Source organism: Larus michahellis, chromosome 14, assembly GCF_964199755.1.
Source record: "Larus michahellis chromosome 14, bLarMic1.1, whole genome shotgun sequence".
Lineage (NCBI taxonomy): Eukaryota > Metazoa > Chordata > Aves > Charadriiformes > Laridae > Larus > Larus michahellis.
Window position 1 is genome coordinate 1,483,181 of NC_133909.1, and position 19,106 is coordinate 1,502,286.

At 46.7% G+C, this 19,106-nt stretch overlaps 1 protein-coding gene across 3 annotated transcripts in view; it reads right to left on the reverse strand.

Annotated features, from left to right (window-relative positions):
• Positions 1-2,092: 2,092 nt before the first annotated feature.
• Positions 2,093-19,106, reverse strand: part of SHISA6 (shisa family member 6) — a 272,644-nt gene continuing 255,630 nt past the window's right edge. For 2 of the 3 annotated variants that reach the window (XM_074607622.1, XM_074607620.1), the window contains 2 exons: positions 17,879-18,031; positions 2,093-9,385 (listed from right to left, as the gene is read on the reverse strand). In XM_074607622.1, coding sequence (XP_074463723.1) covers positions 8,835-9,385; positions 17,879-18,031 — 704 coding nt within the window. In that variant the 3' untranslated portion in view covers positions 2,093-8,834. The remainder of the gene's footprint in view (positions 9,386-17,878; positions 18,032-19,106) is intronic. The other variant, XM_074607621.1, reaches the window with a different exon arrangement.

Genomic DNA, 19,106 nt, shown 5'->3' on the forward strand with positions numbered 1-19,106 from the left:
TTCCCAGACGGAGGGATTGCTGCTTTTCTAATTGAATGTCTTGCCTTCCTGCAGCCTCTGGCTCTGCTCTGTGCCAACACTGGTGTGAGGAGGTGACACCAGGACCCTGCTGTAGGAGTGAACTGTAACCAAGTTGTCTCCATCAAGGAAAAGAAATGGCTGGCAAAATCCAGCCCTATTGCTCCTCAGGTAACCCCACATCCATACCATCATACCCAGCCCCACATCCTTCCAGATAAAGGTTCTTCATTTGACAGAGGCCCTGCCCACGTCTGGTCTTGCCTTTTCTGTGCTGTGTTGCCTCTGCATCCTCAACGAAGATATCTGCTGGGTCACAGGGACCTGCTCAGCCTGCCCGGTCCCACCAGGCAGGTCTGCCAGAACAGCTCTGCCCTGTCTACTGCTCCCCAGAGGGGTGAGGGGGGAACTTCATCACCACACCTTCCCCCAGACAGTGAGACAATGAACCGTGCCATGCTCTGGCCAGGTGCATGCCACCAGAGGGCAGGGACCACTGCCTCTTGCCGTGCAGCCTGGGGAGATGCCCGCTGCATTACCCAGGAACAGGGCCACCATCTGTGATAGCCTGTGCTGGAGGGGGCCAGGGTCTCGCTCTCTTCCATGTCACCCACCAAAGTGTCCCTCCAGTCACACGTGCGAAGTCATACCCGGCATTGCAGGGACCAGCTGGCAAGGACCTCACCTGGGGTGGTGTCCAGGCCACAGGAGAAACCTCTCTGGGCCACCACCAGAGATCCTGCAGAGATCACTTTGTGGGGACAGTGAAGATGGCTTGAATGAAGGCTGGCTAACAAAGAGTAAGCTCTTCACCAAAGTACAAAAATCAACTATTACAGGAATTGGAAAAAGGTGGGATTTTTTGTCCTTTGAGGTAAGAATTGGCTCCAGCTTCATCTCAGTCATCATTGTCTCTCAACACCATAAATCCTGCTGTTCTCTTCAATACCTTTTATGGGAAGTGGAGAAATTAGCTAATTCCCCATTGCTCCCTCCCCACTTATTAGTGCTACAAAGGATTGGGTAATTATGAATAGAACTGCCAGGCAAAATGAAACTTGTCCCTTATAAATGCACTTTAATTAACTCTACTGGGTTCATGTGTTTCTTAGGAAGTGCTGCTTATGCCTTGTTGACTCTGAGCTCCGCTCTTATGGAGATAGGAGACCCCAAGTGCTATCCTGGCAGAAGGGCTACAAAAGGGCCTTGTCTTCCCACTGGACCTACCCTGGAAGATGATTGTCTTCTCCTGGTGGTAGTGGGGCGTTATTCCTCAAAGCTTGCTTAATCTACTTAAGCTGAGCAGCAAAGCACCAGAAAGCTATGCCTGAGAAAAGACTGAAGAGGAGAGCTCTGAGGAGAGCTTGGGGCTTGGTGGGTGACTGGTGGTGATGTGATGAACTCTGCACCACATGAAGGCAGCGGTGGGGAAGGACCCCTGTGATGTTATCTCAGTAGCACTCCTCTGCAGCTCAGTGCCAGAGCTGCAAGGTGGCGGAGAAGGGACGGGGCAGAGATGTGGGACAACTGGATGAGGAGAGCTTCTCCCAAAGCCCTGCAGTAGAGGGATGGGCTGCCAGCAGCTCCACGCTGGGAGGGAACCACCACCCGCAGTGCCTGCCCTTCTTCGTCCGCTCCCAGGGCTGTGCTGAGAAAGGGTGCTGATGGCGCAACTATTTTGATTTCCAGCAATCCTTCCCAATTACCAGGCTACAGGTACAGCCGTTACAGGCTTGGGGAAGAGTGGCTGGAAAGCTGCCCGGCAGAAAAGGACCTGGGGGTGCTGGTGGAGCCAGCTGAACATGAGCCAGCAGTGTGCCCAGGTGGCCAAGAAGGCCAACAGCATCCTGGCTTGTATCAGGAATAGCGTGGCCAGCAGGAGCAGGGAAGTGATGGTGCCTCTGTACTGGGCACTGGTGAGGCCTCACCTCGAGTGCTGTGTTCAGTTCTGGGCCCCTCTGTACAAGAGGGACATTGAGGTGCTGGAGCGTGTCCAGAGGAGAGCGACAAGGCTGGTGAGGGGTCTGGAGACCAGGGCATCTGAGGAGAGGCTGAGGGAGCTGGGCATGTTTAGCTTGGAGAAGAGGAGGCTGAGGGGAGACCTCATTGCCCTCTACAACTCCCTGAAAGGAGGGTGTAGAGAGGTGGGTGTTGGCCTCTTCTCCCGGGTGAATAATGACAGGACCAGAGGAAATGGGCTGAAGTTGTGGCAGGGGAGGTTTAGATTAGATATTAGGAAGAATTACTTTACTGAAAGAGTGGTCAGGCCCTGGAACAGCCTGCCCAGGGAGGGGGTTGAGTCACTGTCCCTAGAGGTGTTTAAGAAACGTCTAGATTTGGCACTTCAGGGCATGCTCTAGTGGCAGACATTGTAGGTTGGGGTTTTTTTTGGTTTGTTTTGGTTTTTTTGGGTGTGTGTGTATGGTTGGACTCGATGATCTCAAATGTCCTTTCCAACCATGAAGATTCTATGATTCTATGATCTCATTTTTAATGTAAGCAAATTCACATAATGCTGAAGGCAAACTAATAGGGAAATGTGGGTATAAAATTTGACATTTCCTCCACAAAAAGCAAGGGAAAAACCCTGCCACGTTTCCCAGCTAGACATAGTAATAAGAAAACCTGGATTCAGAGTTGGTGGAAAGGAAAATGCAGTTTCACCCTCTGTGGTAGCAGAGGGGGCTGTCTAGTGAGGAGCATGCTCTGGTCTCCTTGGCACTGCTCACATCTCAGAAGGATGACAGGGAAACTCCCCTGTGTGCAGTGTCGCCAATGCAAAAGCAAAGCCTCTGTTGAACCTCCAGCGCTATGGGACATTTCACAAGTTCTGGCTTTGCAATACAAGGCTCTCTAGATGGAGAATGAATTGTGGCTTATGAATGCAAAATTCAAGAAGGGCAACTTTAAAATAAAATCTTATAGGTTTGCATGACAGATTTTTACAGAAAATAGTAATGTCTCGTTTCTCCCCCTGCTATTTTCTGGCATGAAGATGAAAAGCAGGAAATAAATACATAAAAATAATGACTCTTCCAGACCTTGTAGCATTCATTTTAATAGATGCTATTTAACTACACACAGAAATATAGATATCTACCTTTCAAACGCTGGTTACAAAGATTGGGAAGGTGGCCAAGAAAATGGCCTCTCTTTTTTTTTTTTCCCCAATAGATATCAAAAAAGAAACAACTTATATGTTGAAATTGCCTTTATTTTTTAATCCATAAATATTTGTTACTGACAAAAGTGGAAAAATCCTTAAGACTCTAAATTTTACTAAACTGATAATATTTTTGTTTACAGTACATACAGAATGTGCTTTTACAGGTAAGTATAACAACAAGAATAATACAGAGAAAAACAGTCAAATACTGCTCATCTTGAAGCTTGTTTAATGGTTAACCAAGAGTCTGTGCAAAGTTACAGATACAAATGTACTTCCTCTTCAGTACTACTGTATAATAAACATGGAATCCATAAACTGGGCTAAAGCACAAAAATATCCACTTAACCCCTCTTAGGAAATATTGTCCCCCAAACTAAAAATATTACAGTAAGAAGTGTCTTTCTCAAAGCCAAGAAATTCTTGCTACAAAAATGTCTAACAGGTTTGCGGACAGAAGGTCAGGAGCCGTTACGAAGCACATGGGCAGAGGGTCAGGGTGTCGGGACGCACCTCTCCCTGCAGCGGAGGTGGTGGGGATGGAGACCTCCTGGACATCATGCGGTCATGGCAGAGACACAGGACGCCGCTTTGCTCGCTGCTGAGAGCTGAGATCCCTTCCAGATTTACACGAACGTGCTCGGACGGGATCATCCAACTCTCCCCTTGCCCCTGGGCTGCCAGCGGGTGACGCGTAGGTTGGTTTTCCCAGCCGGGTTTTGGGCTCGGTGAGGGCACCTCCTTGACAGCCATGACCCAGCTGAGAGAGGCTGGGAACGATACCTTCTACCACCCACTTTCAGACGTACAACACAGAAGTGGCTGTTCTCTAAGAAGCAGCCCCAACACAGGCTTATTGCTAACAACACTTTTTATGAAAATATTTAAGCCCCTTTCTCACCTATTTCCCCTACTAACTTTTCACTCGTCTGAAATATACTTGAACATGAAATCAGTATGTGTTAAATATATTTCAGCAGAGTCCCTCCTTCCAGATCAAGCACTAAATCTGAAAGAAAACTAAGACAAGCTATTTCTCCATCACATGAACAGAAGATGGTTAATTGATCACAATTTAGAACACTTACTTCAAATACAATTAAAGTTACCCTGTTTCATGATGAATTTGTTAGTTGCATTGGAAGAAGACGAAGACATCTTCCCAGCTACCAGGAACTACCCATTTCTTGCAAAAACTTGATGCCAGGCTCTTGCAGATTCCTGGTGGGAACGCTTCTGATTGATAGACACAAGAACATAAATATGCATGTGGGAAGCCCAGGATCATGGGACCAGCTTTGCAGCCAGCCAGGCTAGCAGAACAGTAGACAGAAATTAAATCTAGGCCAGGAAAGGAGGGCTTACTCCTGGGTAACTGTCCCTGTTTCTTCCCACCCCCCCCCAACCCCAAGTAACAGATTGTCATTTAAAAAAGGAACATTAAAACATTGAAAAATATCTCATTTTTCCTTAAAACACGGTTCACTGGTTAGAAGAATTTTATGACAAAATTTCCGTTCCATGTGGTGATCTGTGTGGTTCATTAAAAATAGTTTTCCACGTTTCAAAGAGTGATTCAATACAGTTTGGAAGCTTAGATTGGTACAGGGTCAGTCAGAACTTTATGATTGCATTTTACAGTATGTATGTGTATATATATATGTGTGTGTGTTTGTGTGTATATATATATACATACACATATCTGTATTAATGAGAGAATTGTATAAAATCCAATGCAGCTTACTATTATGTGTTGCTGCTTGGGGAATGCAAATAATTATCAGTTTGTAGGAAATAATATAAACTTTTCTACATCACCCTCCCCCAGTCCCTGCACATGCACTCTGGGAACTGGACGCTCCACAGATGTGTGTTTCCACCTGTGGGTTGGAGAAAAAGACAGATCAATTCTTCAGAGTATATTAGATTAATCAAGGCAGATTATATTTTACTGTACATAGGAATGTGACTGCTTCCTGCTTTTCTCCTGAGTGCAGAATGTTACGGTGACTCAGACATGAGGAGAAGAAAGCAGAAAGGTCTAAGTGCAGGTAACAGCATCCCTTAGAGCTGCCACCTGCTGGGGACCCTGACCAGATGGAGAGCAATGGGAAATCTGGGGAACTGCATCCCCCACCCCAGCACTCTCATTCTGGACAGACACTGGATTGCAACACATCAGACGTGATGTGGCAGGACAATGGTGACGAACAATATTAATAAAAATGCTTTGCTGTACCACAGTGTCTGTCGTGAGAGGGTCTCAAAGCACTTCATAGACATTATGGTAGGGACCCTCATAATGCCTCTGTGGAATAGGAAAGTGTTACCGTTATCACATGTTGACCACGGGGAACCGAAGTGCTGGGGACCAGGCTGTGGATCGTGACACCCAGTCCCGGACGAAGTGTCCTTTCAGTGACAAACTCTCAAAATGAGAAATAAGGAAAAAAATGACATAAGAACACCTGTGCAGGCTGAAATGACAGTGCTTTAGCTACCAACCCATTCCAGCACACAAAGCAAGCCATGGGAACACATGGTGCCCAGGAACAAATTGCAGTCATCCAGGGCATTGGTGCCTTCCCAAAGAAATTTGCTGAAAATTTTCAGTGGTGGTGGCAGAGTCCCTGAAGAGTTTTGGCCTAGAAAGGCTTTTTGATGGTTCTTGTGGGACACATCTGCTTGAAACAATTGGGTGGAAAAGATGAGGAAATGGGGCTAAGATTTCTTTGGAGGATTATTTCCCAGGTAGGACAAGTTAGCAGAGGGCCTGTGATATTTGTCAGCCAGAACAAGAGCTCTGAGGTCAAATGGCCTGGAGCACAGCACACCGTCTGCACGGCCTACTTGAGTGAAAAATTTCCGTATTTGCATCTGGTCCAGCAGCTTCTTAGTTCACGAATGGGACATTTAGATGAAGACTAGAGCTTGAGACATACAGCTAGGGAAATGGAGAGAGAGGAGTGTTCACCTACGCGTGGCCTCACATGGTCACCTCTGCTCCTCCGGCTCTGCCACCTCAACTCCTGGACACTCTAGGGTGGACACTCCTCTCCCACAGTGTTCACATCTCCCTGCTTGCAGAGGGGAAGATCCTGGCTTTGCTTGAGCCAAGAGAGAATGGAAGAGCCCCAGAACCTCAGCAGGGACTGCCTCCCCATCAGCCATGTGCGTTTATCTTCTCTTCACAAGAGTCACAAACTTCATTCTGTGGGAAGGTCAGCAAGGGCAATATTTTCACAGGGATTGCCTTCTGTGAAGAAATATCCAGTGACTGAGCTGAGGAGCTTGGAGGTAGTCAGGGGAGAGAAGTGTCCATCAAGGGAAGGGGTCAGGAGGTGAAGTGTGAGCCTCTTCCCTCTTGTCACCCCCATGCCATGAACTGCCACCCTGGTCCACAGACAATTCTCTTTGTTGCCCAGAATGATTTTTCCCAAGGCTGCATGGTAATGACAATCTGAACCATGGAGACTCTTATTTATTCCTTCTCAGCTCAGTTTCCGTCAAACAAAGCCCCAGTTCTTCTCACAGATGGAGTCCTTTCTGAACACAGTCTCCATCAGGCGGGGCAGAAGAAAGCTCATGAACTAGGGCCAGCAGTCCCAGGACAGTCTGGGAAAGAGAAAGACTACATGGCCACCCCACTGAGGCCTACCTCTAAATTCCACTGGGGGAAGACGTCATGCTCCTCCTTCCTACCCTGCACCAGACAAACCTGGTGCTGCATCATAAGCCTCCACACAAGACTACACAACCTACAATCATTGCATGCTACAGGACCAACATGTTGAGCCGGGAAAGTCATTAAGGCCAGGAGGTGGGAGGTATTTGAGGGGAAGGAGAAGGGCAGAGCTAATTTAAACGAAGTTTAGTGAAGAGCCATGTAGGAAAAGACTCAGTGTGGGAATGTAGAGCATGAAGAGAGCAGTACTGTATGGGAATGTGTTTACAGCCTGAAGTCAGTCATCATTTCACCCAGAGGAGGCAGCATGCCTGCCATTCGGATTGGCAGCATGGATGCGTACGTGTGGTCAGGCTTTGAGTGCACACCATGGACGGTGAGTGCTGGAGAGTGTCCAGCACTGACACTTCCAGCACTGGGTCTGGCTGGCCTTCAAAACCTCTGAGACCCTTTCCTGGCCACAGAAGAATGTTCTAGTGTGAGTTAGTTCTACAGAATTTGATAGGAAGACAAATATAAGGAAATAAAACCAAACCCAAAACCAACAAAAAACAAAAGCAAAGCCCAATCTGGCTAGAAAGCCAAAGATAAAACCCTCACAAATTCTGGACCCACGAGTCTACATTTTAAAGATTTTACAAGTATATAGTATCTAATTAGCATTATATCAGATATACAACATGCCCATTTATTATAATTATGCTGGATATATATTTTATATGCATGAAATGTAACTGTCTTCATGGTTAGGACTGGTACTCAGTGGAATTGGAATTTGGAAGGTTTTCTTGGGGGGCCATTACATGGAGAGAAAATCATGGAAAATTACCGACCTGCTTTTCGGTAGACAAACACCCTCAGCTTTTTGCTTCTGCTAAGGGCTAGAAAAAATTTGCTACATATGGAGGTCTAGGCTGTAACTGAGAGGAGAAAATATGTTCAGAAACAGGGGAACTGGGCCAGTGGAAAATGCTGTCAGGAAAATAAACTTCTGGGGAGAAATCCAGGTTGGTGAAATGTGTGGTAGCCTTGCCTTGCAAGGGTCTCAGTGGAGTCAGGACTTCCCCCAGCACAGGTCAGCAGTGCGAAGCTGAACGGGTTCTGGTGCTTTAGGTTCAGCAGAGGCAAGAAGCTGGAGGAAGAGAAACCCTATTCCTCCTTCCTATTTACATGCTGGAGACACCAAGATACTAGAATGAGTGGAGAAAAGGGTCTAACAAGCATTTCAGCATATTTGTGCTTATTGAACACATCAACCCCACTACTTCCTACACTGAGAGAGCAGGCGATTTGTAGGCACTAGTATATTTTTATCTTATGAGTATATTTAATATAAACTAAGAAACTTTATTTCTCAGCCAGGCTATTGTTGTCTCTAGATCTGCCAGTCCCCTAGGAAAGTCTGCCCTTGAATTTGCTCCAAGGGTGAGGAAGAACAGATGTATGGGTGCTGGCTCGTATCGAGCGATCTGGAGGTGATCTCCAGCAGACAGAAGCTTACCTACTTGCGACAGAAAGGCCAAACATGAGGGCTGGCGTGAGGAGTGAGAACAGGACCCCTTCCCGCCAGGATGGGGTGCTGCTTTTCCTCCTCCCTGTCTTGGACTGCATGAGACTGCTCCTACTTGTAGCAACTGAAAAGTCCTAAATTCATAAAAACAATGAGATAATGCAGGTGAGCCCTTGGAAGGAGCCATCTACTACTATGGCTTTCTTTGACAGAAACTGATGCACATCAGGAAATTTCCTCTATTATCCCTCGCTGTCGTCTGTTTGCTTGCTTGGGTTCTTCTTATGTCACTGATGAAGGGGTGGCTTTAAAAACAACAACGTGGATGGGACTGTCAGAGAAGTCTTTTCAGACACTGAGTTATTAGAGGTTATCTTGGCCTATAAGGCCACTGCAGTATGGGGTGCTGTGGCCACCCCAGTCCTTAATGAGTATCTACAATGCACGAGGTCATATCAAACAGTCACCTCTGTTTTGCTCGCTGTGCGGTAGTGATGGTGGTGTCCTGGAATATAATGCAGTTGTTCTACCGTGTGTGTTCGTCGGGAGGCGAACGCTTGGCGCTTGGCGGAGGTTGGGTTCATACCTAAAGTATTGTACAAGTTATTTGAGGCACTAGGATGGGAGTGCATTTTTGTCATCCTGTAGCGATCCAAGACGGGTGTTGATACAAAGACGTCTGTGTGTGACAATGCCCGCGACATAGACTGCTCGGGGTACCCCGACCGCTCCGGGGAGAGCAGGGGGTCTTGGGAGTGGAGGCGCTCTGCAGACAGAAGCTGCTCGTCTGAGAGGATCCGCTCATAGGACATGCTAAACTCCTCGGGCATGATCCTCTCAGGAGACAGCACTCTGTCCTGGGACATGGCCCTGATGGGACGGCGAGGCCTGTCCCTGTGGTTGGTCTGTTGAGACATTTTGATGACGTTGATAGGGAGCGTGCCCCGGGCTGCCAGGTCAGGCAGGTGTCTCCTCCTCATGTAGTATTCATCAGCCTCTTTGTCAGCTGTGGGAAAGGAAAGGGAACAGTTAGATGTGTCCGAGCGTTGTCCCATGGGGTGAAAAGGGGCTGTGTACAGCACACGGCCTTGGAGCAGCCTCCTGGTGAGACCCGAGGGACCATCTACCAGCAGCTGGACCTGGGCACGGACATCCTCTCAGAGAGATGCCAGCCCCATGCGGGTTGTGTCACCATGGGCTTACGGCAGACAGAGAGAGTTACAACTGCATGCAGACAGGTACAAGTCCATCTGCAATGCATCACACCTTCTTGCACCATGACACAACAGACTCCACGTGCCGTTGAGTTCAGACCGTGATTTACACAAACGGCGAGTTATGGAGAAATTATCAAATGTCACCTTCACAATACACCTATAAAGAAAGCCTAGGGAAGGTGAGCTGAGGCAGACAAGGTCCCCTTTTGAGGAAACTCATACCTTGTTTCTGGCCTCAGATGTGGATATGCTCTGGAATCCATGAGTGCCCTCATCTCATTTTTAATTACTATTTTTGAATATTTGTAAATGTGATCACAAAGCAGGTTTGGTGGGCATGGGATGCTCTCTCTGAGACACTGAATCATCTGCCTCAGGTTTCATTTTCCATTTTTTCAGACACCTTGGTTGCTATCATAGAATTTATCCTATGGAACGTTTCTTTCTCAGTTTGCTGCTTCTGCGTCTTAAACGATCTCTTTGATGCACACGAACTCAGCACAAAAACACACACATACCCACCCTCTTCTTTTTCGCTTTCTGAGAAATGCCTCAGACTCAAAGAGCATGCTGGCAGCTGCAGGTGTACCCTGATATATCACTTTAATCCTGCAGCAGCTGGAATGATCTGGTTCAACCAACTTGTAATTTGAAAAAGCTACTCCACAATTATTTCAGATTTAAAAAAAACCACCCAACAACAGAAACTAAAAAACTCTCTGGTAAACCCCTTTAATGTTCATATGCCTTAAATTGGCATACTGGGATTACCTACCGGGAAGGAGGATTAGCAGTCCTTGGGCTTCAAGCCCACTGCAGCTTGTGAACTGTCATGACGTTCCTGTGGCTGCAGAGGTGTAAGGCGTGGAACGTCAGTCCCTTACCAGAAGTATACTGTCATAAGTGGAAGAACATAATGCTGGCCTCCCTGGGTCACGGGATGGAGGCAGGCTTAATGCTCAACACTGATCATCTGTATGAGCCTTCCTCCTCATTTCTTTGTCTGAGATGTTTTCTTGATGTGTCCAAAAGCATCCCCCATCCTTTCTGGCTCATCAGTGACTTCAGAAGACCCCAGAGTGAGACTCGTCCCAGACACCTGGCAAGCAGCTGTCCTCTCCTTGGAGAAGACAGCACAACACCCACTCATGTGCAGGAATGGGTTTTCTCATATGAAGGTAAAGCAAATTTCTCCACCTTACAGAGGAAACAAGGTCTCCTGCAAAGTAATCTTATGGGAGCAGCCTGGCATAGAGGCTACAGAGCTGGGAACACACACACATGACCCACTAAGTACTTTCCCTACCAATCGTGAGTCAAGTGTTGATGGGCAAAGACATCATCTACTGTATATCCTGGCCAGCTTCTGGGACCTGTCATAAAATTCCTTTAGAAAGTCTCCTGCTTATAAGACAAGTATGATAAGGATATATGATAGCGATAGTAAAGAGGAACCTCGATGATTTTCTCAGCTCCAGTATTTCATTCAGCAGTAGGTGTTGTAAGATAGGAAAGTATCAGATGGTGGAAGAGGAAAATTTCACATGCATGGAGTTTCTGAGGATGTTTGAGTGAGAGCAAAGCTCTGCTGCAGGACACTTTGGGCATTCATGAGGTGGGTGAGATAGATGGTCCCACCTCCAATGCTTAGAGTCTCTAGGCATTCAACAGACCTAGTGGTTAAATATGGTGTGGAAATTTCCTGTTTCCTGTGACATAACCATAAATCTATAGGTTTTACGCACCGCATTGGCTGAGAAATGAAGACAATTGACTGGCTGTCCCATGAAGCAGAGCGCTTTCAGAGGAAATGTCAATGCCTCATGTTACGTGATTGGTGCTGACAACATCCCAGGAGTTTGCTCACAAGACAACAGTAACACATTGGTGCCTTAAGGTCTTCAGCCAAACCCTGGAGTGCTCTAAGCGACCTGTGCTGGATGATCTCACCCACTAATTTCTTCATCTCCTCTCCCACACATTCACAATGCCCCTGGGACCCTGCTCTTCATGGTCCTGCAAACAGACCACATAACCCAGAGAACTTGTGAGGAGGATGGTCAATCCCCCTGTTCCAGCATCCAAAAGTACAAGCTGAGGGAACGTGTGCTGAAACGCATGACCTGTTGGCACCACTGTTGCTGCCATCCTCTTCTTTATAGCCTATACACCACCAAGGTGTGAGGATTCCCCAGAGAATTCCTCTACTGAATGCTTGCTGCTGATGGGAGTTGCTCTCCAGAGTATATATTGTAGGAATTAGCCTTTTTTTTGCAATCAAAACCTTCTTGGAAGAGTAGGTCATTGCAAATGTCAGACAGCAGCTCTGCTGGCCTCAAACTCTCGTGTCTTTAAAATCACCTTCTAGGAAGCCTGAGGAGGACTGAGGAAATTCCATAGAACCAGAGCAATTTTAGGCATTTTTATTCTATAATGTGGCCATAGATAGACTTGCACATACTTAGTGTGCACAGGCTTGGTAATGATGCTTGAGGCTGGGTGCAGAATTGGAGCTAAGCAATTAGCACTCTGGCACTTGGCCTCCGCTCTGGATGAGAGAAGTTCCACTGGATTTGCCCAAGTGACTCTAAATAGACGTAATTAAAGCACAAAACATCCCAAATGGAGATGTGCTTGGATGCTCACGTCTGGCTGTGGTAATTGCCAGCAGGAGCTGAACCAGCTTATGTGAAGTTTACAGTGGTTCGCGGCTGCTAGTGAGGCAGCAGGATCAGATGATTAAAAGTGGTTTGAAGTTGTCCCTTGCAAATTTGGATAAAAAATGCAGCATGCTCTACACTTTAAAAGTTTTGCCAATTAGGAGCATTAAAAATATCCTTTCCTTCCCTCTTCCACCCCTGTAAACAGTGTAGAAGTCCGCATGGCCTTTTGCTGGCAGTGGCTAAACCATTCAGGGAACTGATTTAATTTCAAAGGTGTTTCTAAGCTTGGGTGGGCTGTTTCCTCCCGTGATGCCGAGAGACACATTGGCACAGCTATTCTGAGAACTTTTTCAGGTGTAGACAAACTTCACATCTCCATCTCAAAGGAACCAAAGCCAAAACGGCAGTTTCCCATGAACAACATGCTGGTTTAAACAGGCACCAGACAGGCATTTAACAGGCTGCTGCCTCTGAAAGGTGGTGTCAGCTCACGAGCGTTGCTGAACCAGCCACGGAGAACGCAGCCGGGCAAGAGGCCGAGCGTGCTGTATCACACACATGCCTTCGCACCGGGGGAGAAGCTCAGCACAGCTCTGTAACCACAGCGTTCCTGCACCCGGGGAAAGCAGTGAAACGAGCACAGCTCCAGGCTTTTGAGGTTGGAGGCACCGGGGGCTTCACCCGGTGGGTGGGGGGTGGGAACTGTAGACATTTGGCTGCGTAGTTTGTTAAAATTAAAATATCTCTGGGACCTGAGACCCCCCCAGTCTGATTCGTCTCATCCTCAATGCGGCAGCAAGTTCCCTGGGGGAGCGAGGCGCTGGCACTGCGGCCCCTTATCTTCCCGTTGACGCTCATGTGAGAGCTGACATTTGTAATTTTAGCCAAAGAAAATTACAATCAAATAGGTTTCTCCCTCATGGATGTGCTTCAAAATTCGAAAACGTGTCCTAAATGGATTCCAAAAGGCCATAATTGATGAGCAGTCAGAAAGAAATCACTGGTCTATTGATTGACAGAAATTTCTCTTTTTTTTAAGCCAATCTTATACTTCTGGGTCTCACTAATCTTTTTCAAACATGTCGAAGTAGAATTACTGAAAATCATATTTTTTGCACAATTTCTGCAGGTTTGCATTGTTGTTTTTTTTGGTTTGGTTTGGTTTGGTTTGAGGTTTTTTCCTCCCCCCTTTTCTTTCCTCCTTTGGCAGTTTCTGGAACATTGACCAGGGCTGGTCTCACCAAACTTCGGGAGTGTTTGAGTACTTCATCTGACTTGGCTTTAGAATAAGCTGATTTGCCCTCAGGCAGGTTTTTCCCCCTCCCATTTGGAGGCAGAGCTTTTACAGACACATTTCACCTCAACATGTGTAAGATGCCATCACAGAGAGGCAGATCACAGCTCCTCTGACACAGTAATTAGAGAAACGAGATAAGTATGTGGCGTTTTGGGAAGAGAGTGTGGAAAAGCCAAGGATATTTTTTCTTCTCATGGTTGTATGTGTGTATGTGTATGTATGTAAGGCCATCATACAGTGTATTTCCTCTTTGGGCTTGTCTCTCCTGTTTTAATTGGCTTTAACACTTTCAAGCTGCTTAGTCATTTATGATGATTCTTTAGCCAATACCAAGTGGTTTAATACGCCTGAAAATGTTAGCTTCCTTCCTGACTGACCTTTCTCATTTAGCTGGAAACAGCAGTTCCCTGGGGCGCTGGGCAGGGTGGAATTAAATCGGCTGCTCTTGCTCAGCCGCATGTTCCCATGCGCTCCCACCACCGCCCTTCCCACCCCCAGCCTGACAGGGCTGGCACAGGGCTTCCCACGGAGTTGGGTCCCTGCTCCTCAGAGATCCTCCTGCAGCAGCCCCGGATGGGTTTCCTGTGGTCTGTGCCCTGAAGTATGAGCCACGAAAGCAGAAAGCTCACTGCTGGTTGGGGACCTGGTTCTGGCTGGCTTCTGTGCAGGCAACAACCTGTTTTCCTACTGCTCCATAAAAGGCCTGGACATCTTCAAGCCCTTGCTCTGGAAAGAGAAGTCATGGTGCTGCCTTCTCAGTCAAATGCCAGCAGAAGTGAAGCGCCTGCCCAGCAAATCCAAGGGTGAGGAGCTCCCCTCCCCAGGCTGGGCACATTCCCCAGGGACACACAGGGGTAGGCAGCAGGTGTAGCTCCTCTTGTCCTTGTTGCATGAGGAGATGAGTCTCCTGAAGTGGAATGTACTTCATTAAGCTCTAGGCATCAAAAATTAGGCTTGTTATCCAGCAAAGAGCTAGGTAGCATGCCAGAGCAACTCCGGTGTCAATGAGAGACTGGGACCTTCAGAGGGTTTATCATGATATGGAGACGACTGTCCTTCATTGATTATAGAGATGTCTGCATCAAATGAAGACACAAGATTGTTGGATGGCTAAAGTAGGGTGAGGTGGATCTGACCATACCCTTGCTGAGCTCTCTCTCCTCATCTCTGGATACTCTGGGTACTAAATATTTTTTCTTCCTGGAAGTGCCTTGATTATTCAATTTAGATGCTCTTGGGCAGAAACCGTCTTTCACTATTTGTCTCTGCTAACTGTGGGAAAATAAGTGACCTTTAGCTGCCTAGCATGCCTGGAGAAACCCAGACAAATAGCTGAAACACAGACTTAAAAGTACCTAAAGCCTTTTGTTTTACTTAAATAGAAGTATTATGTTTGTTAATGAGCTCTTCACAACATTCTTTTTTTTTAACTATGTCAGGGAGATCATTAGAAACAATTAACTTTAAATCTGAAAAGTAAAACCCCAATAATTCATTTGCAAACCCAGCATTTAGATATTACTTTTTCTGTATTTTGTATTGCTTTTAGCTCCTTCATATGTCATATGGTCCTTTCATATGTCATTAAGGTCCCTTCTAACCCGAACCATTCTATGACTCTATGACAAGAAAATGATATTGCTGGTATTTTACGAGGGAAGGTCTAGGAGCTGGGTGCCTATTTTCCTTTGGCTCCAGCTAAGACCAGCTATAAGAAAGTGATTCAGTGATTCTAAAGGTGCTGAGTATATGCAAATCCAGTGGGGGCGTGGAACACTTAGCACTTTTAAAGTGAAACTTTTAAACTGAAACTGCTTATTTAGTTACTCAAACATATAGGGTGAGGCAGTTGGTTTGGCATTTGTCAGGTGCTTTGCAAGAGGATGGGTTGATGCCTTGCAAAGATGACTGAACTACATCTAGACCTGCCATTGATGGATAAATAGCTGGTGTTTCCATCAAAGTGTGCAGAGACTCCTTCCTAGGGTTGATGCTGCTGAAAAATTCAGGGGGTGAATGAACCCCACTCTAGCCAATGGCCAAAGACTAACTCTCATGTTCTTAGGTTAACTGCCAGGTATCTTCTGAATGGGGACAGGGACACTAACTGTCCAGAGGGTCAGGAAACGGTGAAAAGAGGGAGACTGATTATGCTCAGCACATTCTTGAGGGCATTTAATTTTGGCACCTTAACACAAGCCTATTTTTGTCATTTTAGAGAAATATCTAGGAAATACAGTGCTGGAGTTCAATACTTACTCCCTTCTACCGTGGGATCTACTGAGGGGCGGGTTGGACGGGTAGGAGCCTGTCCTTTCTTCAACTGCTGAGCAAAATTTTCTGCACCCAAAGGGTCAGACCGCTAAGACACCACTTAGTATTGCTCAGTGCACAGATGGCATTGCTTGGTGTGAGTGAATTTATACTCAGTGTGAATCAGGGAAGCGTTGAAGGATTAGGTAGAGGATAGTGTTCAAATCTGACATACATTTCCAGATGTTGGCTGTGGAAGGGGTGGGTGTTTCGGTTAGCATTCATTTGTGGGTTTTTTAATGTTTCAGTGAGATACATCAATAACTTTAACATAGAGCTTAAGGAGATTTCACTGAGCATCTATGCACAATATGTAAAGCAATAAATGAACCACAGGCTGGAAGAGGTCTTGACCATCCCCTGCATCGTGACAGGAGGATCCATTATTGCTGTTCCTGGTGAGCACTTCTCTAACCAGTTCTCAGTGGTGCCAGGATAGAGATCTTCCAGACTCTGAATAGGCAGTATGTACCCCAGGTAATCCCAGGCACTGCAAATCAATTACAAATGAAACAGCGGTTTTCAGGGCTGTCCAGGGGTATAACTTTTGTGCTGAGAAATTTTAATTTCAGATGAGAAATGAAAACAAATCATCACCTCAAAATGGGGACTTTTAAAAGCAGTAATACTACAATGCCATGATTTTGAGGGTTTTTCCGATATCAGATAGGATCATCAAAGCTGCTCAAGAATGTGGGCAGTTCATCACTGGGATGCAGTGAGGGAAAAATGCTTATGGTTGGGAGTGTGAAATCCAAATGTTACCAGGGAACAAAGCTCACGCAGAAGCAGAGTTGTGTGCATGGCGCACTGAACAGGGAAGATGTCAGACTCCAATCACAGAATAACCTCATCTCTTTTCTCCAACACGGTTAAGCACATGCTCAATTTTTAAGCACATCAAATGTATTTGCTTTAATCTTAAACATGTACATAAGTCCCACACTGAGGAGCCAAGGAGTGGGCTGAGATTTTTATGTGCTGCATTTCCATTCTGTTTTCTCTTCTGGAAAATCTTCCACACAGAGATTTGTTATGGACAGTTCAAAGGCGCCCCTACCACTTAATGTCATGTGTCTGGCTAAATTTGGAATGCAGATTTTATACAGACTAAGGAAGTAGGATCTGCTCCTCCCCCTCACCTACCTTTAGTGAAGCTATTGAAAGTATAAACTCCTAAGTTATATCTCTAAATTAGTCAGCGTGAATACGTGGCTGCATCCGGAAAATGTTTGTACTACAAACATACTACAAACCTTGCGTCTGAGTCTGGAGAGAGCATTTGCCCGCACAAACATCACTTATTTCATAATGCCACCAAAGCTGAAGAGTTTGCCATCAGTAAAGGTGATGGTCTGGAGCATTACAGGAAATTTGGGAGAACAACACAATGCATAGAACAGACACTAACTAGTGTGAACAGGGCAGTGAGCAACGTGCTGAAGTATCAGAGATGCACCATGGGTCAGCGTAGGGCACAGGTCAGGACCAGACCCGGACACGTACACCATGAAACATGGCAGATCACAGCACTACTCAAGGCAGGCAGATGTGCTCCTACTGAAACAGATGCTCCCAACCATTTCATCAGCTTTCTGTTGGCCAGAGATTGTCATCTGGTTCCAGCCACCCCCACGGAGGGTGAGATATCCGCCCTGCGTATGCCAAGGTGAGCTCAGCTGATCTGAAGCAGCCAGTTTGGCTCATCTTGGCTCTGGCAGAAATAAAGAGGATTCTCAGGTGACTCTGTCAGGAGCAGATACAAGGCGGAGTAGTGGGAGGCAGCACAGCAAGGTCAGTAAGCAAATAATCATACGTGTTCTCACAGTAATGAAGTGACTCTTTGTCTGTGCTCTTCCTTCATGGGAAGTGACAGCCAAAAGAATCATTACCGGAGATGCCAACTTGGGCAGTACAACGACAGAGAGAAGATTATTGCCTTAACATTGTGCCCACTGTGGCTTACAAGCCAATGAGATACAAAAGAAATGAAATGAGCTGACACCTACTTAGTCTCTTCAGAGAAGAATATTTACTTGGGTTAGTCTTGACGGCAGACTCATAGGATGGCGGGAGGTGAGAGAGGTTCTGGAATGACCGGGAGAAGGACAGATCATAGGGTTCGGTGGCAGAAGTAAGGATGTTGTTCATTCGCGGCTTATCTGGAAAAAAAAACCAACAGAGAAAGGCATGTCCACAGTGTGCACCAGAACAAATTGAGAGAGGCAAACCATTCCCACAAACTCGGGCAGGGAGAAGAGCTGTATCTGAGCCAGCCTCAGTGACAGGCCGTTGGACATAATTCAAACTGGCACCATCAGACCGGTGAAAAATGGATCCTGTGGTGTGGTTTCCTTGTCCAAAGTGATTATGGAGAGAAGCAAACTGCTGCCTTGAAAGTGCGTGGCCCAACCAGCCCTTCCTACAGCGGGACAGAGGGTCTGGTGGGCTGTGAGCCACCCCACGTACCGTGGAGGGCTGTCACGGAGCTGTGGACTGACCCCACTGCAGCCTGCATGAGTTCAGGAAGCATCACCTACCTTTACCCCAGAAAGCCAGGGGAATGAGTCTATGGGGTTATTTTAACTGGGGCTGATCAAATTGCTCTCTCATCGTGCCAGCTTTCTGCTAATGCTCCGAACCTGGGGGCTCCTGGGCAAAGCTGTTCCATGGGCCCAGGGGTTCTGGTGGGCTCTAGAGGTGGCCATGCTTCCCTTGCACCCAGGTAAGTGGGAAGTGGAGCTGTGGGGTGAACATCTGGGTGCAGACAGAAGGCAAGGCAAGGTTTGGAGAGGTTCCTGAAGCAGGAAAGGAGGTGCCATCCCTGAGGGGTGGAGAATGCCCTCTGTTTTTTTCACTCTACTATTTTCATGTTGTTGGTTACTGAGGGAGTCCGCAGCCAGTGTCAAAATGCCCACTGTCAGGACACTAATGCTGAGGATACCGTCAATAAAGATTAACACTGAGTCTGGATGTTAAAAGTCAAGTCCAGACAATCTGCAGAGTTTGCCTGGTATTGAAGTCATGGTCCTTTGCTGCAAGCTGGATGGAAAATGTTTTTTCATCAGCTCAGCCAAGGGACAGCAACCTGTTGAATTGTATTTTTAACTCCCAGGTGTTCAGGAATTAAAATAGGCAGAGATAAGACTATTAAAAATAGCAGGAGCTTCAGCTACTAGAAGCAAAGCTAGAACAGACTGCAGTGGGCTCTGTGGGAGCTTGCGTCAGTGACGGGAT